The sequence below is a fragment of the Eleginops maclovinus genome, chromosome 20 (genome assembly GCF_036324505.1).
Source record: "Eleginops maclovinus isolate JMC-PN-2008 ecotype Puerto Natales chromosome 20, JC_Emac_rtc_rv5, whole genome shotgun sequence".
In the NCBI taxonomy this organism is placed as follows: domain Eukaryota; kingdom Metazoa; phylum Chordata; class Actinopteri; order Perciformes; family Eleginopidae; genus Eleginops; species Eleginops maclovinus.
This window is the reverse complement of record NC_086368.1, coordinates 30,211,739-30,238,238: the sequence shown is the minus strand read 5'-3', so window position 1 is coordinate 30,238,238 and position 26,500 is coordinate 30,211,739. Positions and strand designations below refer to the sequence as shown.

Here is a 26,500-nt window from a genome sequence, read left to right as displayed (position 1 = left end):
CACACACACACACACACACACACACACACACCTTTGTGGTTAAGGTGTTGGGCGCCTCTCTCAGTTCATCTGTTCTGCCTGAAGTGTTTAACAAATGTTTGGCATTATCCAAAGCACACTCTTCTTTTCTGACACACACACACACACACACACACACACACACACACACACACACACACACACACACACACACACACACACACACACACACACACACACACACACACACACACACACACACACACACACACACACACACACACACACACACACACACACACACACACACAGGGATGTTCACGCTCACTTTGGTTTCAGTCTGTGTAAATGATCCTGTTGATTAGAGGAGAGAGGAGCAGCTGACCTCACGGCTCCGCTGAAGTCAAACTGCTTCTCCTCTCAATAATCAGACTCTGAATAACACCTCTCACACAGTAAGGAATTCTAAGTTCTCTAAGATTTAAAAAGATATACACAAGTAAATTCTACTGAAAATATTTGCAAAAACACAGGAAGTTAAGGTTGAACATCCAATGAAAGATTAAATAACATACAAATAAATGAACACAAGAAGACAAAGTGAAATGTGCAGCAATCTGAACGATGGGTGTTAGGTGTTTCTGTAAAACTCTATCAATTGTTATTTAAGATACATCTGGGCTGACAGGAGAGGGGAAGGAGCCTTGTTTCTTAATTATTCAACAATAAAAAGTGTACTTAGAGCTGGTGGGGGGGGGGGGGGGTATGCCAGAAGAACCCAAACAGACTCAATGAAACTCTCGGACCCCTCAGCCTCCCGAATCCTGAGACGTGAAAATCTCTGCAGATGTGTAGAGGTCGTGACCCCGGCCCAATGAATCCAGATCCCCGCTGACCAATCAGATGTAATCACCGTCAGCTCTGGTCCTGGATTGGAAATAAGAGAAGCATTCGGCTGAATTACATCCAGACATCCAGACTCCGACTGACTGACTGTCTGGCTGACGGTCTGGCTGGCTGTCCCGCTGGCTGGCTGGCTGGCTGTCTGTCTGGCTGTCTGTCTGTCTGGCTGGCTGGCTGGCTGATTGTCTGGCTGGCTGGCTGATTGTCTGGCTGGCTGGCTGATTGTCTGGCTGGCTGGCTGGCTGTCCCGCTGGCTGGCTGGCTGGCTGGCTGGCTGGCTGGCTGGCTGGCTGGCTGACTGGCTGACTGACTGACTGACTGTCTGTCTGGCTGGCTGATTGTCTGGCTGGCTGGCTGATTGTCTGGCTGGCTGGCTGATTGTCTGTCTGTCTGTCTGTCTGGCTGGCTGGCTGTCCCGCTGGCTGGCTGGCTGTCTGTCTGGCTGGCTGGCTGGCTGGCTGGCTGGCTGGCTGGCTGGCTGGCTGGCTGGCTGGCTGGCTGGCTGGCTGGCTGACTGGCTGACTGACTGACTGTCTGTCTGGCTGGCTGACTGGCTGACTGACTGACTGACTGGCTGGCTGGCTGGCTGGCTGGCTGTCCCGCTGGCTGGTTGGCTGGCTGATTGTCTGGCTGGCTGGCTGATTGTCTGGCTGGCTGGCTGGCTGGCTGGCTGGCTGACTGGCTGGCTGACTGACTGGCTGGCTGACTGGCTGGCTGACTGACTGACTGGCTGGCTGTCTGGCTGGCTGTTTATCCTTTGTGTTGTCTTCCCGTCAAGAAGAGGGTTGGAGCCACATGGGACTCTTTTTTCAAAAAATATTTCTTTGTTTTGTTCCGAGATTAAAAACAGTATTCAGATTTTAATCTCGGAATACTGATATTAAAATCTGAATACTGATATTAAAATCTGAATACTGATATTAAAATCTGAATACTGATATTAAAATCTGAATACTGACTCTGAACTCGCAATCTCAGAGAGATCTCAAACAAATGTTCACATGTGGCTCTAATCCTCTTCTGCATCTGGGAACGCTTTGTCCTGGTTTGACTGTTTTTATTGCGTTTAGTATAAAACATCTCCCAAATCCAACCCAGGAGCACACGTTTTTCTCCAATACACCTCATTTACATACAAATGAAACTGGTGAATGTTAAAGCCTTTGATGTTGTTTTGGGGGAATCAGAGGAGCCCCTTAACGAGTTGAATTTGACTCGAGGAAAAGAGGAAGGTTAACGCGTTACTGTTTTATCTCCGAAGACTTCCCTCCGTTCACAAACTTTAAGAGCTTGTTCTCAAAGTTTAGCTGACTCTGAAACATGTGGGAGGTTAAAGAAGTTATCAGGGAAAGTAATGGAAACGTTTCTGTGACGTAAAGGCTTCTCCTCTGCAGTGTACCCCCCCCCCCCCCCTCACAGAGAGCTCTTTGAGATATCTCCTGCTGAGAATCCTTTCATCATCTGCTCTCTTCCCCATCATCGCCCGCATGATGGATGGGATCTATAGGACGGCTCCACGAAGCTCTATAAACCCTGCTCCCCTCGTTGTCTCAGGGTCACACCGTCCTCATATCTCTGGTGAAATATGATCTGCCTCTCGCTGTTCATCACCACACACACACACACACACACACACACACACATCCTGGGATTATTCTCTGGTTTTGTGAGGAAGCTGTTTTACAATTTATCCAAAAAAGGAACTAAATAAATCGAAAATTCCATATGTGTGTGTGTGTGTGTGTGTGTGTGTGTGTGTGTGTGTGTGTGTGTGTGTGTGTGTGTGTGTGTGTGTGTGTGTGTGTGTGTGTGTGTGTGTGTGTGTGTGTGTGTGTGTGTGTGTGTGTGTGTGTGTGTGTGTGAGTAGATGATCTCGTTGACAAATGAGCTGTGAAAATCTCCTATTTGTACCGTGACCGATTCTGTTAGATCTGATTTCAGAGGGAGAAGTGCTCTTTGTTCTTTGTGTGTGTGTGTGTGTGTGTGTGTGTGTGTGTGTGTGTGTGTGTGTGTGTGTGTGTGTGTGTGTGTGTGTGTGTGTGTGTGTGTGTGTGTGTGTGTGTGTGTGTGTGCGTGCAACTTAATGAAATAATGGAAACTTTGCACTGAAGCGATTCTGCAGAACCCCCCCGAACAAAAAGCACCTTTACGTCTGATTTAGGATTCTTCTGCGTAACAGAGACTTCCCTTGTCCGACAGAGGGATCGCTTTCCTTCCTCGCCTCATTAATAATTGTCTGTAACGATCTTTCTGCCGTCGTGCTCGGCTCTCTCTCCTCCACGGCTGGTCAGTGAGCAGAAACCCCCCCCCCCCCCCACCCGCTGCCTCCTGATTTATCTGTTTTTAAATGGTGGTGAAGTGTAACAAATGTGCCGTGGTGCATTCAAAGACACGGCCACTTGCCCACCACAGAAGTGTCTCTGTGCAGGGGGGTGGGTCCTCTCTGGGGGTCTGCAGATTTCCTCACAGCTGATTATCTGCAGCAGGCGGGAAAACTCAGAGCGTTTCAGGGGTGAGTGAGTCGCTTTTACTCACGTTTACTGGAGTTCATGGGTTAATACAGACGTCACACCGCAGGGGGGGGACTTTTGGGACATGGTTTTTATATATTTAGCAACCATTAGTTAGACAGACTGTTTTATATGAAAGAAACCTCCAGAGTTGATGTTCTTAGCTGCAGCTAGAGATCATTTTCTTCACAAATCACGATGCATATTCATGTACGCTCACATAAAAGCAATGAATATACAACTTTTGAGAAGTTTGGACCGGACATTTTCTGGTAGTTTTATGGTTATAGTTATTAACTGAAGTTCAGATTTCCAGCTGGAGTTCATTGGTTTATACAGAACACACATTGAAGGACTCTTTTGCATAATCCGACCTCTTCTTCATCAACCATTAGTTACACAGACTGTTTTATATGAAAGAAACCTCCAGAGTTGATGTTCTTAGCTGCAGCTAGAGATCATTTTCTTCACAAATCACGATGCATATTCATTTACCGTCACATAACTCAAAGAAAAGCAATAAATATTCAGCTTTTGGACCAGAGCTCTTATGGTAGTTTTGTACATTTCCAGCTGGAGTTCATGCGTTTGTATAAGACACACATTCACTGCAGAGGGAGGACTTCAAACATCATGGGACCTATTTCTCATCACCTAATGCTTCCAGACACTGTCTTATATTAAAGATGCTATTTTAGGTTGGTTCAGATGTTCTGTAGTGATCCTTTTCATCACAAATTCAGCATGTTCAGTTATGGTCACTTAAATCAGGGAAAAGTGACAAATCCTGAAGTTGAAAGCAGTACTTTTGGGGGAATTTTTGCTCAAAATATAGCGATTACTTCAGCATCAAAATAGCTGCATGATGAATTAGTTATTTTAGAGGAATGAGGAGGACTTGAGGTCCGTGAACGCCATAAACTCAGTCATATTGTGATCCTATTTGGCATAGACAGTAAGCGTGTGCTGAGGAACACGTGAGCGTGTGATGAGGAACAGGTGAGCGTGTGCTGAGGAACACGTGAGCGTGTGCTGAGGAACACGTGAGCGTGTGCTGAGGAACACGTGGGCGTGTGCTGAGGAACACGTGGGCGTGTGCTGAGGAACACGGTATTTCTCCCTTTAATTCAATAATAATAAAACAATAAACTTTATCACTGCAAAGACTTCTGGCACAAGTCATATATTTCCAGCTCCACGGCTTTATTTATCATCAGGACTGTGTGTGTGTGTGTGTGTGTGTGTGTGTGTGTGTGTGTGTGTGTGTGTGTGTGTGTGTGTGTGTGTGTGTGTGTGTGTGTGTGTGTGTGTGTGTGTGTGTGTGTGTGTGTGTGTGTGTGTGTGTGTGTGTGTGTGTGTGTGTGTGTGTGTGTGTGTGTGTGTGTGTGTGTGTGTGTGTGTGTGTATAGAGGGGGAACAGTTGCCCAGGAAAGTAGTAATACCCCGTTGTAAAATAAAGAGTACCAATAGTTCAGGTGTTGAGCAGAATGACCCTTTAGTTTTTGCTCCTCTTCAGTTGGACTAATGTTAATGTCTGATTAAAGGGGCTCTGTTCTGCTTTCTGGGGGGGGGGGGGTCCCTCTCCTGTAGTGTGCTCTGTAGGTTTCAGTGCATGTAAATGGTCTGCAGAGGCTAAAGTCCCTGTGCTCCCTCGGGCAGACTGGATGTAAGCAGGTCATTTCTGAATAAGGTCAATTAAAGGTTGTTTTTTTCTTCCCTCAGACTTGAAGAACAGCTCTGTGTACTGGCAGGGGGGGGTCAGCGGCGGGTACGAGGCTCTGCTGCTGGACGAGGATCAGGGCTGGCTGCTGGTGGGGGGGAAAGACCACGTCTACCTGCTGAGAGCCGACGGCCCGCAGCTGAAGACCCACACGGTGAGGAACAGGAAGCTGCGTCTCAGGTCAACACATCCCAACAGGGGAACAAAAACACGACCCCCCCCCCCCCCAGCCATATCAGGAACACTTGGCAGTCTGAAACCCCACCTGGTTCACTTGAAACATTGCATTTAAACCGAACACACACACACACACACACACACACACACACACACACACACACACACACACACACACACACACACACACACACACACACACACACACACACACACACACACACACACACACACACACACACACACACACACACAGAAAATGGAGTATTTAAAGGGTTTCAGCTCACCTGGAACTGATGCTGTTTGTGCACTTCCTGTGAGTTATTTGGATAAAAGGAGCGAGGTAAATGAACTGTAACGTGTGTGTTCCTCCGTCAGATCCACTGGCCGGCCGCTAGAGAACATGAGAGGCACTGCATCATGGCGGGGAAAAATCCGCAGGTAAGAGTCTGTCGATTCGATTTAGAAAAGTAGAAATCACAGCCATGCCCAGTCACTCCCGGTGTTCCCCAGGGCTCTGTCCTGGGGCCCCTCCTGGTCCGGAGCCTTCAGTCGCTCTGCACCCCGCCTCTGGAACTCCCTCCCACCGGACATCCGGAACTTTGACTCTGTCTCCATTTTCAAATACGTCTGAAAACACATCTCTTCTCACGGGGGGTGTGTCTCGTGGGCCTCCCTGATCCTCTGCTCCTATTGGTCTTATTGTGTTGTTGTTTTTGTGTTTCGTGTATCTTGTACGGCGACCTTGAGAGCCTTAAAAGGTCTTATATAAATCAAATGTATTATTGTTGTTATTATTATTGTTGTTATTGTTGTTGTTATTGTTATTATAGAAGACAATAAACATCTTTTATTGTCTTCTTTTGAAAGATTTGAACAACACTCGTCTGACTCTCAGCAAGTTTCCTCAACTGTTCCTTTGAGTCAACATGTCTTTGTTATATATCTGTGTATTTCCTTTAATATATGTTGTTGTTGTTGTTGTTGTTGTTGTTGTGTGCAGACGGACTGTGCTAACTTCGTGCGGCTGCTGCAGCCCTTCAATAAGACTCATGTTTACGCCTGTGGAACCGGAGCCTTCCACCCTCAGTGCACGTTCCTGCACGTAGGACACGACCCGGAGGTACACACACACACACACACACACACACACACACACACACACACACACACACACACACACACACACACACACACACACACACACACACACACTGTATTATATGATATTTAATATCAGTCTGGATTGAGGCTGAACTATTCAACAACTTCTGCCCTTTAAATCTAACGATGGTGTCTTCTCCGTAGTCGTCTTTGTAGTTTAAAGAAAGGCTTCTGATTTGGTCGATCACTTCTTACTTTTAGTGACACTTTGCGCAGTTGGTGTATCTCAGAACGCATTATTATTATTATGGTTTAACTCTTATTTACACAACAGAAAACAGGGGGACCAATCTGATCGTTCTGTCCAAGACAGCGGTGTTCACCAGGGCGCGACACTGGGTCCACTTCTCTCTCTGTTTTTAATAATGACCGGGAAATGCAGATATCTTTACTCTCTGTGGCGGATTCTATTAATAATAACAATAATAATAATAATGCATTTTGTTTGGGGGGCGCCTTTCAAAGCACCCAAAGACACCTTACAGGACATAGGGTAACATAGGGAGAGTTAGAACAGTGGGGTAAAACAAGACACTCAACAGGAGGTGGAAGTACAGTTTATAGTGAGCCAGTTTGAAGAGGTCCAGAGTCTGGGTGCCGAGCAGCTGAAAGCTCGAGCAGCCATGGTGCTGAGGCGAGAGCTGGGGATGGAGAGTAGTCCAACGGAGGAAGAGGGGAGTGGTGCGGGAGGGGGTGTACTCCTGAAGGAGGTCAGTGATGTATATGGGGGCTAGGTTCTGGAGATTTTGATTCATTTTGGGTCGATTTGGAAGATTGAGTAGACTCTGGATCAATTGGATTGGACAGATTGCTTATTTGTCCACAGTAGAGGTAATCATGTTCCTCATGCTCTCTGTATCCAATGGTGGTCAGAACCCGTCCACAGAGAGAGCCGATATTTACACCTTCTGGTTAAACTGCCACCATTGATCCTGAAAATGTCAGAAATTGACTCAATAACCTCCAAAGTGGCTTCATTATTTTTCTGCTATTGTATACATAAGCTGTAGTGCTATTTATTTTAATTAACACAACTAATTAGGACGTCCTACAGACTCCTTACAAACATAGAGAAGGTTCTCGGTCTGCAGAGCCTCATGGTGCATCCTACAGGAAGAGATCCATCAGGGCAATATTACAGTTCAAGTGAAGGTTCCTCTCTGCCCTTTGTAATATCGGTCATTCTGAGTGTGTGTGTGGTCTCTCTCGTCCCCTCTTTCTCCCTCTCTCTCTCTCTCTCTCCCCCCCACACCCCCCGTAGGAGCCGTTGTTCATGTTGTCTGATACGATGGAGTCTGGCAGGGGAAAATGTCCCTTCAGTCCCAGAGAGCCGTTCACTGCTCGCCTGACAGGTACACACACACACACACACACACACACACACACACACACACACACACACACACACACACACACACACACACACACAACAGCTGTATGTCGTGGGGACAGCAGTACAGTCTCCCCTCTGTCTGACGGCCGGTGGTCCGCTTCAGTTATTCCACTTATTCCACATTTTGCTGACGTCAGCAGCTGCCCTGTGTGACATCTCGGACATAAAACACAAACACATACACACACACACAACACACACACACACACACATACACACACACACACACACACACACACACACACACACACACACACACACACACACAGAGTCAGACTCAGGTCGTTAAACTGAGCCTCTCTGAATCTCATAGCTGTGTGTTGGCAGCGAGAGGAATCAAACTTTAACAGCAGCATGTTGGTTTTTATTGCAGAATGAAACGAACAGTAATAAGAAATATACATTTATGACTTGATGCTCGTCAACAGAGCAAGCATTTTAATGCATACGCTTGTACTGTATGAACTGTTCTACTCTGGAGCATTACCACGAAAAGAACATTGTGAAATAATAGCAATAAAGGAAGTCCTTTGCATGTGTGATACAAAACGCTTCTCTCCTGTTCTTGTAAGTAAAACAACAGGTGAGAAAAAGCAGAGGCTGCGGTCAAAATTGTCCACAAATCAGCTCCTGTCGTCTTCTCCTAAACTCTAGTCCTTGACCTCTGTGAGGAACGTCCCGGGGTTAAGGAATAGTGGATAGGAGACCTCAAAAGGACTGAGGAACAGAGACTGCGGTGCTTTGAGAATCTGACTGCACCCAGAATGGGGCTGCAAGGCATTGTGGGACAGCATTTCTCCTCCTGGAGGTTATAAAGGAAGATTCAACGTTCCTTTCTTATCATCTGGAGAGTTCAAACCGCTCTCCTCAGGAGGTACCTCAGGCATTTCCCTCCGTCAGGAACCTTCCTAAACCAAACGGACGATTCGACGTCACCCTTAGTGCCTTTGAGCTCCTACAACTATTTGCCAGGCGATGTTTTTTTGTATCTCTATCAAACCTGTGAAAGGTGTTTGTAAGTTGTGCTTTACATAGCAAACAGAACATGCATTTATGGTGTTTAGCATGGTGTCGCATTAACGCATGAATCAGAACTCATTTCTGATCATCACAATGCCTTTTACCCTTTGTGGCCAAAGTGAGTCTCACAGCAACGAACGCTCGGCCGTCCTGAGGAGTTTTCTCCAGGGATGGGTTGCTTTTAATCTGGGCTTTATGTGCTCATCATTCCCCCCCCCCCGCCCTGCGCTCTCCCTCCCCAGACGGTGAGCTGTATGCAGGAACGTCGGTGGATTTTATGGGAGCGAACGCGGCGTTCGTCCGCACCTCGCTGCTGGGAAGCAGTCAGCATTACATCCGCACCGAGGCCTTCGATCACAACTGGCTCAACGGTGAGGAACTCCCAACGCCTTCCTCCTCTCTTACACTCATTAATGCAAATCAACTCGTTTAACGGCCGGCGCTCACATCACTACTCCACTCCTTGTTCTTTCAAAAACGTCTCCCTATCTTCTCATTATTCTAACTCCTTCATGTGGCCCTAATCATCTGCTTTAAAATTCACACATTTTTTTCCCTTGATTTTCTTTTCAAACTTCAGATTTCAACTTTTTTGTATTTCCGACTTTTTCTTCTAAATGATCACTTTTTTCAAATCTCAGATTAGTTTTTTAAAAAGTCGCCTTTCAAAAAAAGTCTGATTATTTTGTCATAATTCTTTTAAGAATTTGAACTTCTTTTCCAAACTCTGAGTGGATCAGATGTGACTCTTCTCTGTGATAAACTCTTCGGGTTTCTTTGAGGAAGTTCCCACCTTATAAACCTTTATCATTCCCCCCTCAGAGCCGGAGTTCGTGGGCTCCTTCTCGATCCCCGACACTCACAGTCCGGACGACGATAAGGTCTACTTCTTCTTCAAGGAGCGAGCGGTGGAGGCGGGTCAGTGGGACAAGAGGACGTACAGCCGCGTGGCTCGAGTCTGCAAGGTACAAACTCAGAGACGGACGTTAATGAGTCCTTTTCATGTTTACTTACAAAGTCGGAGAAAATCAAATAAATGAGAAATAAATATCTTAATAATAAATATTAAAATGTGTAAAAAAATATCTGAATTTAAACTAAAAAAGAATAAAAAACAAAAACATAAAATAATAAATAAAAACATAAAATAATAAATAAAACATTAAATAATAAATAAAAACATTAAATAATCAATAAAAACATTAAATAATAAATAAAAACATTAAATAATAAATAAAAACATTAAATAAAAACATTAAATAATAAATAAAAACATAAAATAAAAACATTAAATAAAAACATTAAATAATAAATAAAAACATTAAATAAAAACATTAAATAATAAATAAAAACATAAAATAAAAACATTAAATAAAAACATTAAATAATAAATAAAAACATAAAATAAAAACATAAAATAAAAACATAAAATAATAAATAAAAACAGAAAATAATAAATAAAAACATTAAATAATAAATAAAAACATAAAATAATAAATAAAAACATAAAATAATAAATAAAAACATTAAATAATAAATAAAAACATTAAATAATAAATAAAAACATTAAATAAAAACATTAAATAATAAATAAAAACATAAAATAATAAATAAAAACATTAAATAATAAATAAAAACATTAAATAATAAATAAAAACATTAAATAAAAACATTAAATAATAAATAAAAACATTAAATAATAAATAAAAACATTAAAACAAAACATTAAATAATAAATAAAAACATAAAACAATACGTTGGAAAATGTTAAATAAAAGGGAAAATAATGAATGTAAATGAAACCATATTTAGTTTTTTGACTCTTTTTCGTGCTTCCCTTCCCTTCTCCTCCCCCTCCCTTTCTCCTCATTGCCCTCCCCCGTCTTCCCCTTTGACCCCCCCCCCCTCCCCTTCTCTCTCAGAACGACGTTGGGGGGAAGAGGAGTTTGATCAATCGGTGGACGACCTTCCTGAAGGCCCGGCTGGTGTGTTCTGTTCCCGGACCGGCAGGAGTGGACACACACTTCGATGAGCTCGGTAACACTCCTCCTCTTCCTTCCTCTTCCTCCCTCCTCTTCCTCAGCTCACCCCTCTGGAGTGACCCTTCTCCTCCTTTCCTTTCCTTGTTCCTCCTCCCTTGTTTTCTCAGCTCACTTGATGATGACTGAGACTCTCTTTGAAAGGCACTTCACATCAATGTAGAAAAAATGCAAAGTATTTCCAGCCTTTCCAAAAGTGCAATGTGACATCGATGGGATTAATCTACTTATTTAATTAGACTTTTCCTATTGATATTTCAATTTGTAGATGCTGCTATTGGAGTGGATTATTAGTCATATTATATTATTATTATTATTATTATTATTGTTGTTGTTGTTATTATATTTGTATTATATTATTACTATTATTATATTGTTATTATTATTAACATTCTTTTATTTTATTTCTATTTTATTTATATCTATTTATTTGTATTTATTTATTATTTTTATTTTATTTTCATTTATAATTTGTATTTTTTATTTGCATTTTGTATTTATTTATAATTTGTATTTTTTATTTGTATTTTTTATTTGTATTTATTTATTATTTGTATTTATTTATCATTTTTATTTATTATTTGTATTTTATTTGTATTTTATTTGCATTATTATATATATTTAACATACCTTTGCTAAATTGCTCAGTAACTCTAACTTTATTTGAGTGGGTTTTTAATTCTGAAACAGTGCATAACACACTGAGTGTCTTAATAACTCAAAGTCAAAATCTGCTTTTTGTTTCCCAGAGGACATCTTTGTTCTGGAGACGAAGGACCCTCAGAACCCGACCATCTACGGAGTCTTCAGCACCTCCAGGTGAGGAACCTCTCGGACCCTCCCCAAAGGGAAGAGGTGTAGTCAGACAGTCAGAGCAGGGTCCTCCACCTCCACGTGCACGCTCCTCACGGTTGGCACGTACACGCCCATGTTGGTGAGGAGGAGGAGCAGAGGTCAGCTGTGGGGGGGTCAGAGGTGAAGAGGCCCAGCTGGTGGTGTTATTGTAACCCTGATGTCATAAAACACTCCCTCCTCTCCTTCCTCTCATCTCCTCCCACCCCACCTTCCCCACTTCCTTCCTATGTTATCCTTCCTTGCTGCTCTGTTTTCCAACATCTACTCTCCATACCCCCCCCCCCCCTTTTGAGTTCTTCTGTCTGAATGACTTTGATAAACTTGAGATTTGTTTCAGGAAGCAAAACTTTTGTGCAGATTTTGTTTGAAAAGTCAGGAAGGAATTTTTCTTTGGATCCGACCAAAGGTTATCATTTATTTTAGATCTGAGGTTGAAATAAAAATTGGACTTTTTTCCTGAAATTTGATTTTCTAACAATTTCAATTTTTTTTACAGATTTAAAATTTTCTCAGAGTTTACATTTTTATCAGAGCAGAGCTTTTTAACAAACAAATGACTTCATTTTCAGAATTTCGTTTTGAAAATGATATTTCACTTTTTCAAAGATTTTTGACTTTTTTCTCATAATTTCAACTTTTTCCAGAGTTTGGAACTTTTGACTTTAATCCCGTGTGCAAGAATATTGTAATATGTAAAAACAACCAATGTGTTTATTACAATATAAAGGTGGTACGGTATTCAAAATACAAACAGAAAAACAACAATAATATATGAACCCCAACATTTCCTCCTCTTCCTCCTCTTCCTCCTCTTCCTCCTGCAGCTCTATATTCCGTGGCTCAGCAGTGTGTGTGTTCACCATGGCGTCTATCCGCGCTGCCTTTAACGGACCGTTTGCACACAAAGAAAGTCCCTCCTATCGCTGGGTGGAGTACAAGGGACGCATCCCCTACCCCAGACCTGGCACTGTGAGTATATACACACACACACACACACACACACACACACACACACACACACACACACACACACACACACACACACACACACAAACATCTCAAACTGACTCCACTTTTCCGCAGTGTCCCAGCGAGACGTACGACGCCCTCCACAAATCCACCAAAGACTTCCCCGATGAGGTGGTGAGCTTCATGCGGCACCACCAGCTGATGTGGGAGCCCGTCCTGCCTCTGGGCCGCAGACCCGTCCTGACCCGGGTCAACACCACACAAATGCTGAAGAAGGTGGTGGTGGACCGGGTGGAGGCCGAGGACGGAGCCTACGATGTGCTGCACCTGGGCACAGGTGAGGACAGGAGCAGGAAAAGGGAAGCTTGATGAGGAAATTAAAATCTGCTCTGATTGGTGAGCTGGCTCTTCTGTGATTGGTCAGCCGCTTGGAGATGTCCCGCCCCTTAGCCTATGGTAACTGAGTTCAGCTAACGCTATAATGAATGGTTATTCTATCCCCTTTAAATCCACTTTGTTCATGTAGGGCATCTTAATCTGTGTTGTGTGACCTCCGGGCTCCAGCTGCAGCTGCGGGAAGGTCATCAGGTTTTAACTTCTGAATTATAGTGAGCAGGTGAGTTTTGACCTGCTGGTTAATATTTAGGAGCCACAGGTCGGGGGTCATGGCTCTGGTTAACAGGACCAGACCCTCCTCTCAGCGACAGGCAGAGTCTGCTTCAGTTTCAGAGAGGCACTTTGACATGTTTACGCACTGCTGTTGGTTTGGTTGTTACATATTTTGGGCAAATGTCTAACGGTACAAAGAAGAAAATCCTCCAGATCCCTCCCCCTAAAGAAATGGGGCAGGGGGCTGCAGAAGTGGAGACGGGACTAGATGAAGGTGTGGAACAGAAAGGGAACATCAGTCTCTCTTTAGAGAACACAGGCGCATCAATCAGGGAGCAGCTGACAGACGCTGAGAGGATCCCCCCCCACCTGTCAGCAGACACTAAATTACCTCCACCATCCATCACTCACACACACACACACACACACACACACACACACACACACACACACACACACACACACACACACACACACACACACACACACACACTCACACACACACACACATGATGGATCTCAACTACCTATAAACAGCTTCAGGGTTTTATGAACACTTACTGAAAGTGGGGTGGGAAACACACTTGCAAACAAGGACACACACACACACACACACACACACACACTGAAGACACAACTACATACACACAGCTTTAGGTTTTTTGAACAAACACACCCTGTTACTAACTTGTGGAACACAAAGATGGAAAAAACTTACTGACACACACACACACACACACACACACACACACACACACACACACACACACACACACACACACACACACACACACGTACAACCCTCCCAGGCTACTCTATAAGATACTGAATGGACGCAGGATGTTTTCACGCACCAGACGAACACATCACCGCCCTCTGTCCTCCTCATGGCGCTGTAATGATCAGGACCGGGGAGATGCTGCCTTCAGGGTCCGGCACAGAAACACGACGTCCCTGCTCTGCTGTGTTTACCAATAAGAACATGTTTGTTTTCCTGTTGTTCCCCCAGACGACGGGAAGGTGGTGAAGGCGGTGTCGGTGGTTAAAGACAACCTGGACTCAGAGGAGACCATCCTGGAGGAGCTCCTCCTGGAGGAGCTGACCGTCTTCCAGGTGAGATATCGATAAAGCTTTCAATGCAACAAACACAGAAACAAGGCCTTTCATACACCTTACCGCTGGGCCTGTGAGTCATCAGCTGCTTCACCTGGACCCCCGGGACCCTCTCGGGGAGGTCCTTTGAGTGTATTTCTTTGATCCACATCATCGGAGCATCACTGGACTTGTATGGCTAAAATCAGAAAGCTTGTTTTGGTTATGTTTTGCACGAGGCATTGCGTGCGGCTTCCCAGTGGAACATCTTCACTGGGAAAACAACAGACAGCAGGGCACATATTTCCCAAGGTCCTCTCTGTAAATAAAGTAACGGTGGTGGTAAAAATAGAGAAATATTGAAAGAGAAGAGACCGGAATAGAGGAGAACATCTGGTGGAGAGCAATTCAACGTGTGTGGGAAAAGGGAAAAACAAAATGACGTCAGAGAATTCAGCTTTAAGGTGTAAGATTCAACATTTACAGCTTAGTGTTTTAAAAAGTGGGGAACCTTGTGTTTAAATGACAGTTTAAAGGCTTTTCTTCTGGAATAACAATTACTTCCATGTTTGCTAACCTCAACGAGCTGAAAGGACTTTGTGTAATCCTGCTTGCTTTAATTATTGCTGATATTTTACCCCAAACTTCAGCTGGTGGAAAATGTGTTTTTCTGGAGTGCAGGTGAAGGGAAGGAAGAAGAAAAGCACAAACATCCACAAACAAACAGGAAACCAGATGCACTTTGTTTGCACACACACACACACACACACACACACACACACACACACACACACACACACACACACACACACACACACACACACACACACACACACACACATATTGTACTACAAAGCACATTTTTTGACTTAAACTTCTATTATTTTCTACTTTTTGATATTTTTATTGCACATTCTTTCTTTAAATCATGATATTTTTTGAACTTGTATTTAGTTTTATTTTATTTTACCCTCGTATTGCATAATCTTATTTCAACTTCATTTTTTGGTATGATATTTAGTTTTTAATTTGTCTTTTATTCAACATTTTACTTCACCTTTAAAAAAATAAATGTTATCAAATATATTATAAAAAATATTTAAAACAAATATTTAAAAATGTTTACAAGAGAAACAAATAAACAAACAATATCACAAATAATAACAAATCATAAACTCCATAAATATTATTTGTGCCAATTAAGAAATGTTAGCATGCTAACGCGCTACACCAACATCACAAGCTCGTTACTTGATGCTTTTAGCCCAAAGCACCGTCTGACAGGAGCAAAGCACTGACTGAATAATAAATAATGAAGTGTTTATTCCTTAGTTTCATATCCACTTGAGGCTGGAATCAGAATCAGGTTCATTGTAGAAGGTTTACACACATACATATACTGTATGTCAAATGAATGCTAAATGTTTCTGAGGATGTGAATCTGATGTTTTGTCCTCTTCTGTCTGAAGTCACTGAATCCCGTCGTGCCTTCTTAATATTTAAATGCCTTTCCTCTTCTGTCCTGCAGAGCCCGACTCCCATCCTGAGCATGGAGCTGTCCACAAAGAGGGTACGTCTGTTCAGCTTTATACTGATCTATAAACCTGGCTCTCTTGCTGTTTTGTTTATTGTAAATGTGCCTTTTATTTTAGTGTAATTGAAATGAATTAAAGTCGTTTTTTACGCTTTGATTTTGAAGGCACCTGGGATGATGTATATTAGAGACAGGTGGAGGTGGGATTAGTGCACCAGTACAGGGAACAGCGTGATTCAGGTAAAAGTTATCCAGCAAGACAAGAATAGATAGGAATACATTGCATCATGGAAATCATTTTCCCGCTACATTACATTTAGCTGACGTTTAAGATTTAACCTCAGAACAACAGAGCTGACTGTCACTCCAACAGCAGACCATGGTCAGAGCTGGGAGTTAAACTCTGACCCGTTTTATTTATTAAATGGTGAAGGTACCAGCGCATCAGGTGGGCTGCTAAGTAAAAATAACGTGTGTATTCATCAGATTTATTCAGAGTATTCAAACTGAATCAGCCCTCTCTCTCTCCCCCCCACCTCCCACCCCCCACCCTCCAGAAGCAGCTGTATGTCTCCAGCGAGCTCGGCGTGGTGCAGCTGGGTCTGCAGAGGTGTGAGCTGTACGGAGGGGGCTGCGCTGAGTGCTGCCTGGCCAGAGACCCGTATTGCTCCTGGGACGGGACCTCCTGCTCCAGATACTTCCCCTCCAGCAAGAAGTGAGAGAGGAGTTCATTCAGACTTGTGATCCATCAGAGAGACCGGGTTCTATATTTATATCCTCCACAGCAGCATCGGGACATTTGTACATTTCATGTAGACCCATATTCTATTCTGGAGGTAGGGTACACCTGAATAAACACGACTCTATGTGTTTGTGTGTGTGTGTGTGTGTGTGTGTGTGTGTGTGTGTGTGTGTGTGTGTGTGTGTGTGTGTGTGTGTGTGTGTGTGTGTGTGTGTGTGTGTGTGTGTGTGTGTGTGTGTGTGTGTGTGTGTGTGTGTGTGTGTGTGTCAGGCGGGCGCGCAGACAGGATGTGAAGCACGGAGACCCCTGGAGTCAGTGTCCAATCACAGAGGACGGTGAGGATTCCCTCATTTTAACAACCTGTGGTTCTGTCTGTAGTACAAGACCCGAGTACTTCTACTTTTACTGTAGTACCAGACCTGAGTACTTCTACTTTACTCAAGTACAAGATCTGAGTACTTCTCCCCTCTGTTCATTAACAGCCATAGTACATATGTAAACACCAGGCTGCCCTCTAGAGGTGATACTGCATAACTGCAGCTTCTCAGGCAAATTGAAACCAACCAAAAAGTTGTCTTTCTCATTGAACACATTTACATATTTACTCATCAACGCACCAAAGCATCTTGTCTCTGTCGTTGCACTGAAACCCTGAACATGCTGAACATGTTTCTGCTCCAGACTCAGACTCTGTGGAGGTGCAGATTGTGTTCGGGGTGGAGGGAAACTCCTCTTTCCTGGACTGTGTTGCCCGGTCGGCTCAGGCGGAGATCCGGTGGACGGTGCAGCCGGCAGAGAGCCAGACGCTCCGTCAGGAGAACTCAGAGGTGAGACGCACCCTTTAAAACCTGGTCCAGCAGGACTAGTGATGGAAGTGCTTACTGTTTAACTGGAGAGCTGTGGAAGCTCCCACACATTGAAACATGGAGCGAACTCGTAGAGTTCAAAATCGCTCACTCGAAACAAAACATCAGGAATTGAATAGTTGAAGCCTCTTTTCACCTTCAGAGTTAATAAATGTCTAAAATGTCAACTAATTCCTGCACACTAAAGAGACATTTCAGCTTTACTAGTGAAATAGTGAGGTCCAAAACATGAACTGTTAAACTAGTGAAAGCCAAAATGAATGGTGACTGAACTACTTGATAAGTTGAAGAAAGTATGTATGAGTAGTCAATGAGTAAGGTCAAACAACACTTCCCTAGGTAATAAGTGCAGACAGAAGACAAGTATTAGTATAACAGGACAAAACCAAAGTTCAACAAACCAAACCTTCTGTTCACTCAACATGGTTTGGGTTATTCAAAGTGACTTATTCTGTTTTGAGTTTGTATTTGTTGATCCTCCTCTCATTTGTTGATCCTCCTCTCATCTGTTCATCATCCTCTCATTTGTTGACCCTCCTCTCATTTGTTGACCCTTCTCTCATCTTTATCTTCCTCTCATCTGTTGACCCTCCTCTCATTTGTTGACCCTTCTCTCATTTGTTGACCCTTCTCTCATCTGTTCATCATCCTCTCATTTGTTGACCCTCCTCTCATTTGTTGACCCTTCTCTCATCTTTATCATCCTCTCATCTGTTGACCCTCCTCTCATTTGTTGACCCTTCTCTCATCTTTATCATCCTCTCATCTGTTGACCCTCCTCTCATTTGTTGACCCTTCTCTCATCTTTATCTTCCTCTCATCTGTTGATCCTCCTCTCATCTGTTGACCCTCCTCTCATTTGTTGACCCTTCTCTCATCTTTATCTTCCTCTCATTCGTTGATCCTCCTCTCATCTGTTGATCCTCCTCTCATCTGTTGACCCTCCTCTCATCTGTTGACCCTCCTCTCATTTCTTGACCCTCCTCTCATCTTTACCCTCCTCTCATTTCTTGACCCTCCTCTCATCTGTTGACCCTCCTCTCATTTGTTGACCCTCCTCTCATCTGTTGACCCTCCTCTCATCTGTTGACCCTCCTCTCATTTGTTGACCCTCCTCCCTCCTCAGCAGCTTCTGGACGGCCAGCGCTCCCTCCACCTGCAGCGAGGGTTGCTGCTTCAGCGCCTGGAGGTGTCCGACGCCGGCCTCTACACCTGCTCCAGCCACGAGCACTCCTACAGCCAGGTCCTGGCCCGGTACCGCCTCCAGGTCCTCTCCAACAGCAACCTGCAGCCCACCCGCTACCAGCAGAACCTCAGCCCCAACCAGCCGGGCCCCGTCGGGAAGGGGTTTCAGTCAGGGCCCCCTCCAGCGGTGCCGGGCCTCAGGAACTTGTGGCTTCAGCAGCTTCCTCTGAAGAGCTACAAGGAACTGCACAGCAACAGCCTGAGCGTGGACGAGTACTGCGAGCAGCTGTGGTACCGGGAGAAGCGCCGGCAGCAGAAACTGCGAGCTCTGAAGCTGAAGCAGGAGAGCAGGAAGGCCCGGGTGAGGAGGAACAACCCCCCCGAGGGTCCTCTTTAGACCAATAAAGGACAGAGACACTGATCATGGACAACAGGTCCTGGACATGCAGAGGACATACGGTTTATTAGCAACGGTTTGGATAAAGAGGTGGTGCAGGGAGGAGTTTGTAGGTCAAGCAGAAGCGTCCACAGAGAGCCAATGGGATTCCTCCATGTGATCTCGGATTATTGCAGAAAATAATATGATACTAACACATGTTACGAAAAGTTACGGCACTTCCTGCCTCTGCCGGAGGGGGGGGGGGGTGGTTGTTTCCAAAGTTTGCCGAAAGGGAGCCTCGTTCAGCTGAGACTACAGGCGGAGCGGGACTGGGTCGGGTGGGGTTTGAAATTGGGCCTCAACGTGCAAAACTAACAAGTTAGATACGGAGTTTCTGTAGGGCTCACTCCCAATGACAGAAATATGTAAACTATGTATAACTAAACGACAGAAGACTAAACGGAACAAGTGTTTGCGTGTTTGAGTTTAAACATTAAATGTATTTTTTTACATGTATTTATGTTCTGAGTCGACACATGAAACGGACCTTGCTTGAAAATACATTATAATGTATAGCTTATTAATAACTCTGCCATGTAACTAATACATATTATTCACATCAATGTTTATTAAAGAACTCTATTTTTGGGAGTTTTCTTTTTTACTTGTATTTTAGAATTTAGTACATTTTTACATAAACGTGTTTGCTTCTCATAAAGCTTTGAGATTAAATTGTGTTATTTTTCTGTTTGTGAATAAGTCACAAAATGTTGTAAAATAAAAAAAAAACTTTCAAAGGTTTTCATTTATTGTGCAATATGAGCAGAGGTGGAGAAGTACTCAGATGTTGTACTTCTTTTTGTACATCTTGTAGAAATGTATGGGAGAAGAGGTATATTTAAGCATTCAATGGAAATATTCGTAAATGTTCTTTACTTGAGTATTTTTTTTAATATAAAAGCATTTAAAAAAAGATTTTAATTGTAATAATTTAACTTAAAAACATTTTTTGACTTATGTCGCAAAGCTACATTTCTACCGTGAAGATTAAAGTTGAATAAAGTAAAAAATAATAGTAATTTATTTTTAAAATAATAATAATCATACTAATAACAGTACACATTAATATATTTACTATTTGTATTATTGAAATTATGATAAAAAGTGTTTTAATGTATTATACTTAAATATTTGTGTTATTATTGTTAATAATGATTTATTCTTTAAATAAATCAAAAGAAATGATTGACATACTGCAGTAGTTCAGTTTCTCCAGCAGGGGCAGTGACGTACAACAACGTCACTACCAACAGAAACACCAACGAAGAAGACGTCAACGGATAATGGTTTGAAGCTCACTGATGGAAACGCGCTTCATGGAAACAAGTCTAGATATTTAATTCCTATCAGCGGAGAAGGTAAATATTTACTCACGTTAACGTGTAAAGGTTTCATTTAAATGTTTGTAAAGTGTAAAGCTGGCTTTCCCGCTGCTGCTTCAGTTTAGCTCTCTCTGTTGGTTAGCTACAGTTAGCTACTGAAGCTAAACTTGCATGTTTCCTATGACCGGTGGAGTTATTTTCAGCTAATCGTGGCTCAAATACAGAGGATGGGGACGTACTCAATCTGGTACTACAGTACAGTAGATACCAGACTGGTATACTACAAGTAGGTACTCAGAGTACTTGAGTAAAGTGCTTACTCAGATCTTGTACTAAGTAAAAGTAGAAGTACTCAGATCTGGTACTACATAAGTAAAAGTACTAGTCGGTACTACAGATAGAGTACTCTGTACAGTAAGATAAATACTCAGAGTACTTAGATATGAGTACTCACACGTAAAAGAAGTACTCAGAAGTACTCAGATCTGGTACACAGTAAAAGTAGAAGTACTCAGATCTGGGTAATACAGTACAAAGTCAAAGTCCAACTTTATTGTCAAAGTTTCACATGTGTTATACATACAGAAAAATGAAATAGCGTTTGTCTGGCAGTCCCACAGTGCAAATATAAAGAACATAAAACTATAAAGATAAGAGCCTGAAAGGTCTCTGCATTTGACCCACCCTAGTGTTAGGAGCAGTGGGCTGCCATTATGTACGGCGCCCGGGGAGCAGTGTAGGGAACGGTGCCTTGCTCAGGGACACCACGGTAACAACTTGGTCTTTCGGGGACTTGAACTGGTGACCTTCCTGTTCCCAGGCCAAGCCCCTATGGACTTTGCCACCACCCGCCCTACAAGTAGAAGTATCAGATCTGATACTTGAGTAAAAGTAGAAGTACTCAGATCTTGTACTTGAGTAAAGTAGAAGTACTCAGATCTTGTAGTTGAGTAAAGTAGAAGTACTCAGGTCTTGTACTTGAGTAAAAGTAGAAGTATTCAGATCTTGTAGTTGAGTAAAGTAGAAGTACTCAGATCTTGTAGTTGAGTAAAGTAGAAGTACTCAGGTCTTGTACTTGAGTAAAAGTAGAAGTACTCAGATCTTGTAGTTGAGTAAAGTAGAAGTACTCAGGTCTTGTACTTGAGTAAAAGTAGAAGTACTCAGATCTTGTACTTGAGTAAAGTAGAAGTACTCAGGTCTTGTACTTGAGTAAAGTAGAAGTACTCAGATCTTGTATTTGAGTAAAAGTAGAAGTACTCAGATCTTGTACTTGAGTAAAGTAGAAGTACTCAGGTCTTGTACTTGAGTAAAAGTAGAAGTACTCAGATCTTGTACTTGAGTAAAGTAGAAGTACTCAGGTCTTGTACTTGAGTAAAAGTAGAAGTACTCAGATCTTGTACTTGAGTAAAGTAGAAGTACTCAGATCTTGTACTTGAGTAAAAGTAGAAGTACTCAGATCTTGTACTTGAGTAAAGTAGAAGTACTCAGATCTTGTACTTGAGTAAAGTAGAAGTACTCAGGTCTTGTTCTTGAGTAAAGTAGAAGTACTCAGATCTTGTACTTGAGTAAAGTAGAAGTACCAGAGTGTAGGAATACTCTGTCTCAGTAAAAGTATTCTAAATGTTCCTCCAGTGAAAGTAGAAAGTACTCTCCTCTAAATGTACTTAAAGTAGCGACAGTAAAAGTAGTCATTGTCTGATTGGTCCATTTCAGAATAATATCTCTGATATGTTTTATAATGATTGATCAGTAAAGTGTTCTCAGAGCTGGTAAAGGTGCAGCTAGTTTGAATGGCTTTGTATACTGCAGGGTAGCTGCTGGATTTACTGCAGGGGAACTAAAGTGTGTGTGTGTGTGTGTGTGTGTGTGTGTGTGTGTGTGTGTGTGTGTGTGTGTGTGTGTGTGTGTGTGTGTGTGTGCGTGTGCGCGTGCGCGTGCGCGCGTGTGTGTGTGTGTGTGTGTCCTCCAGGTAGGATTAAGGTTTCCTTCATGGCTGCTCCAACGTTACAGCAGCCCAGTTTCCTGCTGGTGAGTGTTTTACAGTCTCTAATTCAGATTTGGCAGAACTCCTGACTCTTGGTGTGTCACATTCCATCTCTTCACCCCACTCCTAATACCTTTTAGCTCATCTGTTGTGTTTTGTTTCAATCTAAGTAAAGATGTGGTACAAAAAGAGAGAACGTAGTGCATGAAATAGGGCCGCCGTCTCTCATGAATGTCTTGTGATGTTTCTCCAGGCTAATCTGAAAGCGGATTCCACCACCAAACCTCTCCTCCAGCGATGCCAAGATCTGGTGAAAATCATCGACGATTATCCAGCAAAGGTACAGTACAGTCTTTGCTTAGGAGGAGGAAGTGTTCTTTGTTACACTGCACTGAAACCTATAGAACACACTTGATGCTCTATGTTAGAAATATATTTTACAGATGATTTAAAGAAACGCTTCTTACTTTGAGTAATGATCCTCCTTGCACATTGTAATGGCACATCTAATTCAACATACCCATGCACCCTGCAGAGCGGCTGTAAGGCTGTTTTTAAGTCTCTATTGGCTGGAAGAATGCCCTTTGATTGGTAGACGACACAGCCTTACAGTCAGCTGTTTGTCTCTGACCTACCCTCTAATATTAACGCTTCAGGAGACAGCTGCTGGCTCTGTGACTCCTCAGTTTCACTTTGAGTCGATCACTTTCTCTCAAAGGAGTTCATACTTTACACACAGAAACAAACGTACAGAATCCTGGGGATGATGGTGTGGCATATATATATATATTTACAATACTGGTTTACTTCTATTTGTTCTCTATGTTCATACTTTAGAATTGTTTATTTCTTATCTGTTATTTTAGTTTCTACTTGTGCAATTCCTTGTATTGTATTTTGCTGCTGCAACACAAACATTTCTCCCGTTGATGACGCACTACACGTGTCTCCCGTTGGTGACGCACTACACGTGTCTCCCGTTGATGACGCACTACACGTGTCTCCCGTTGGTGACGCACTACACGTGTCTCCCGTTGATGACGCACTACCCGCGTCTCCCGTTGATGACGCACTACACGCGTCTCCCGTTGATGACGCACTACGCGTGTCTCCCGTTGATGACGCACTACACGTGTCTCCCGTTGATGACGCACTACACGTGTCTCCCGTTGATGACGCACGATACGTGTTTCCCTTCAGGAGCTGCACGTCATCTTCCCCTGGCTGGTGGAGACGGTGTTCGGCAGTCTTGACGGGATCTTGGGCGGCTGGAACCTCCGACTGCTGCAGGCGAGAAGCAACGAGTACAACATCGCCCTGGAGTTCCTCAACCCGAGGTACCGGCCCCCCCTGTCCCCTGGGATCAGCTGGGTGTGACATCAATCACTGTGTGTTTGAAGAAGGAATCAAACATCGTCCTCCTCCTTGTTTTGTTTCAGCGGGCCGATGATGAAGCTGGTGTACAAACTTCAAGCAGAGGAGTACAAATATGAAATACCTGTCAACTATCTCCCGGTAAGAGCTGCCCCACCTGCTTCAAACCTCCACTGTCTCACTTCTACTCTTTAGCTCTGGCCTTTGTGTGAAAACAGCTTTATAAAGTCAGTTCTGCCGTCCCTTCTGCGATGCATGATTGATAATAAGGGGAAGACGTGATATTTCCATATGAAGCAGCTCCCTGATGATGTGAGAAAGTGTAAAAGAAGTGTGGTTACTGGTGGATTCAGAGGAGAGGTTGCTAATAGATGCTTCCTGTCCATGTTTTTGGTATCTGCATCACTTGTAGCAAACTTGAGGATGAAGGAGCAAGTCAAAAAGCTCCATTTATTCAGTCATAGTGAAATTGTAGAACATTATCTTCTCACTTTGTCTTGAGTTTGAACAGATACGTCTGTGTCATGACGTGTAGTATAGCTGGATAGGAAAAGTGTTTGTTTTATTATTTTAAAATGTACAATAGTTGATGATTTGTGTCTGTATCCATTCTGTCTTATTTGAAGCTAATGCACCTGCAGGATTCCTGCTGTCTTCAGTTTCTTCATAACTGATCGCTCTTACCAAAGCTTGCTTTTTCATTGTTGTTGTCCTGCAGGGTCCAGTGAAGGCGTGCATCCAGCAGGGCGTCCTCCCAGAATGCCCTCTGTTCCACAACAAGCTGCAGTTCCCCCTCAGCGGACTCCTCTCTCTGAACCTCGCCCTCAGTATCCTTCAGACTCTCACCTGTCGGGGTCTTATCTAAAACAGCGAGGGATCCAAGACCGCACAGAAGAGCCATTCAGCTTGTTATGAATAGTTTCATGCTTTTAATTTCGTTTTAAAATGCCACGGCTACGAAATAAACGATGTGATTTTCTAACAAAAGTGCAGGAGGGGTTAAACAAGGTGAGAGAACGAGAATGCTGCAGGATAAAGACCCAGTAACTCAAAAATAGTGACTGGTTATCTCTAAATAATTGATAATAAAAACATTTACTTCAGAAATAAAAGGAAAACTTTATTGAAATTGTTGATTGGCTAATTGATTATTCAATTAAGCTTTGTAATTCTGTCTTATTCTTCTTAAAAAACTGACTGTTACGTCATCTATTTTTGACTGTATGACAAAGTACCTCCAGGATTTATATAAAACAGACTTCCCTTCCTGTGTGGATTATTCCTGAACGCTCTTCCAGATCCCTTTGAGTTCTTCATGTTTAACTTCGCCTTCTGCCTCATCACACCAAAGGTGAGTCCTCCCATTCCTCTGAGTGAGTGTTCTGCTCCTCTCAGCTGACTGATCAGTGCTCTGTGTTCAGATGGCTCCTCCCGGTCAGCACGGCAGCTCCACGGACAGTGCCTACTTTGTGCTGGTGGACACTTACCTCAAATACTTCCTCCCCAGTGAAGGAAGCGTCCCCCCCTCACCTTTCTCCGACTCCAGAGGCTCCGTCACTGCACCCTCACCCAGGTACTTAGATCAGAAAAGGCTTTATCAATCTATCAGAGGTATAGGTCTCGTATGGAAGCCAATTTACGCCAATTCAAGAAATATAAGTTAGGTTGAGAAGTCTTCTTAACGACTCACACGGTATTCAAATAACAGATTTACTTTAAGGACTTTCAAACGAGGACCAAGGATTTAAATGTATCACTTCGTATTGCAAAATGATAAAACAGTTTTCTGTGTGAGTTAATATCTCAAAGTAATGACTTATTATTTCAAATAAAATGAGACTTTGTTAAAATAATTAATATCTGATTTTCTTATTCAGTTATTATTGAATCTTACAAATGTATGCCCTATTATTCAAAATACTTGTCTCAAAATATTGACTTATTTTCTGAATTGGGAACGTTTCTCCCTATAATTATATTATATAGATTAGAGGTTCTTTTTTTCCTTGGGACATTCACAAAGAGGGGTTCCATTATGTTAAAGACAGCGGGAAAATCACTCAATCACATTTATTTATTAAAGGTATTGAATATCCCCTAGAAATCTCTAAATCAAACAATAACTGTAAAGAATGATCCTGTTTTTTTCCACATGCTGCATTAAAACCAGCCTTTAGTCGAAGAAAATCCAAGTGGAATGTTTGATTCAGTATAACAACATTTCATTATTTCTCTCCTCCTCTCGTCCATCAGATCGACGAGCGTTTCCTTCGCCGGTTATGGCGTCCACAGCCCGAGTCTCCTGAAGCATCACATCTTCCACCAGCCGTCAGTGAACGCTGACCCGGCGGCGCAGGAGATCTGGAGGTCCGAGACTCTGCTGCAGGTAATCTCATCACTCTGTGGTCAGTCCTGTGAATATGAGCGTATACTACGCATGGAGTTGTTTCATCTCAGCTTTAGAATGTTTTCAAATTGACAGATTCTTTTTGATATTTTCAGAAATTCAGATTTTTAATTAAGGTTTATTTTATTGCCGGGTAACAAAGGAACGGTTTTGTGGTATAAAGATGTAAACACAAACATAGTAAGAGGAATTCATTTCCCAAGAAGGAGGAAAACAT

General features: G+C 42.9%; 2 protein-coding genes across 6 annotated transcripts in view; both read left to right on the top strand.

Annotated features, from left to right (window-relative positions):
- Nucleotides 1–19,933, top strand: part of si:dkey-49n23.1 (semaphorin-3D) — a 61,946-nt gene extending 42,013 nt beyond the window's left edge. The window contains exons 3-18 of one of the 2 annotated variants that reach the window (XM_063911025.1): nt 5,115–5,266; nt 5,668–5,730; nt 6,293–6,412; nt 7,715–7,805; nt 9,109–9,237; nt 9,689–9,831; nt 10,789–10,903; nt 11,655–11,724; nt 12,585–12,729; nt 12,844–13,066; nt 14,348–14,451; nt 15,959–16,000; nt 16,522–16,679; nt 16,977–17,041; nt 17,388–17,533; nt 18,702–19,933. In XM_063911025.1, coding sequence (XP_063767095.1) covers nt 5,115–5,266; nt 5,668–5,730; nt 6,293–6,412; nt 7,715–7,805; nt 9,109–9,237; nt 9,689–9,831; nt 10,789–10,903; nt 11,655–11,724; nt 12,585–12,729; nt 12,844–13,066; nt 14,348–14,451; nt 15,959–16,000; nt 16,522–16,679; nt 16,977–17,041; nt 17,388–17,533; nt 18,702–19,154 — 2,219 coding nt within the window. In that variant the 3' untranslated portion in view covers nt 19,155–19,933. Of the gene's footprint in view, nt 1–5,114; nt 5,267–5,667; nt 5,731–6,292; nt 6,413–7,714; nt 7,806–9,108; nt 9,238–9,688; nt 9,832–10,788; nt 10,904–11,654; nt 11,725–12,584; nt 12,730–12,843; nt 13,067–14,347; nt 14,452–15,958; nt 16,001–16,521; nt 16,680–16,976; nt 17,042–17,387; nt 17,534–18,698 lie in introns of both variants that reach the window. The other variant, XM_063911024.1, reaches the window with a different exon arrangement.
- A 517-nt stretch (nt 19,934–20,450) lies between these two features.
- Nucleotides 20,451–26,500, top strand: part of smpd4 (sphingomyelin phosphodiesterase 4) — a 16,805-nt gene continuing 10,755 nt past the window's right edge. For all 4 annotated transcript variants that reach the window (XM_063911022.1, XM_063911023.1, XM_063911021.1 and 1 more), the window contains exons 1-9: nt 20,451–20,554; nt 22,488–22,546; nt 22,756–22,842; nt 23,703–23,839; nt 23,942–24,017; nt 24,595–24,703; nt 25,175–25,227; nt 25,298–25,449; nt 26,130–26,262. In XM_063911022.1, the coding sequence (XP_063767092.1) occupies nt 22,508–22,546; nt 22,756–22,842; nt 23,703–23,839; nt 23,942–24,017; nt 24,595–24,703; nt 25,175–25,227; nt 25,298–25,449; nt 26,130–26,262 (786 nt within the window). In that variant the 5' untranslated portion in view covers nt 20,451–20,554; nt 22,488–22,507. The remainder of the gene's footprint in view (nt 20,555–22,487; nt 22,547–22,755; nt 22,843–23,702; nt 23,840–23,941; nt 24,018–24,594; nt 24,704–25,174; nt 25,228–25,297; nt 25,450–26,129; nt 26,263–26,500) is intronic.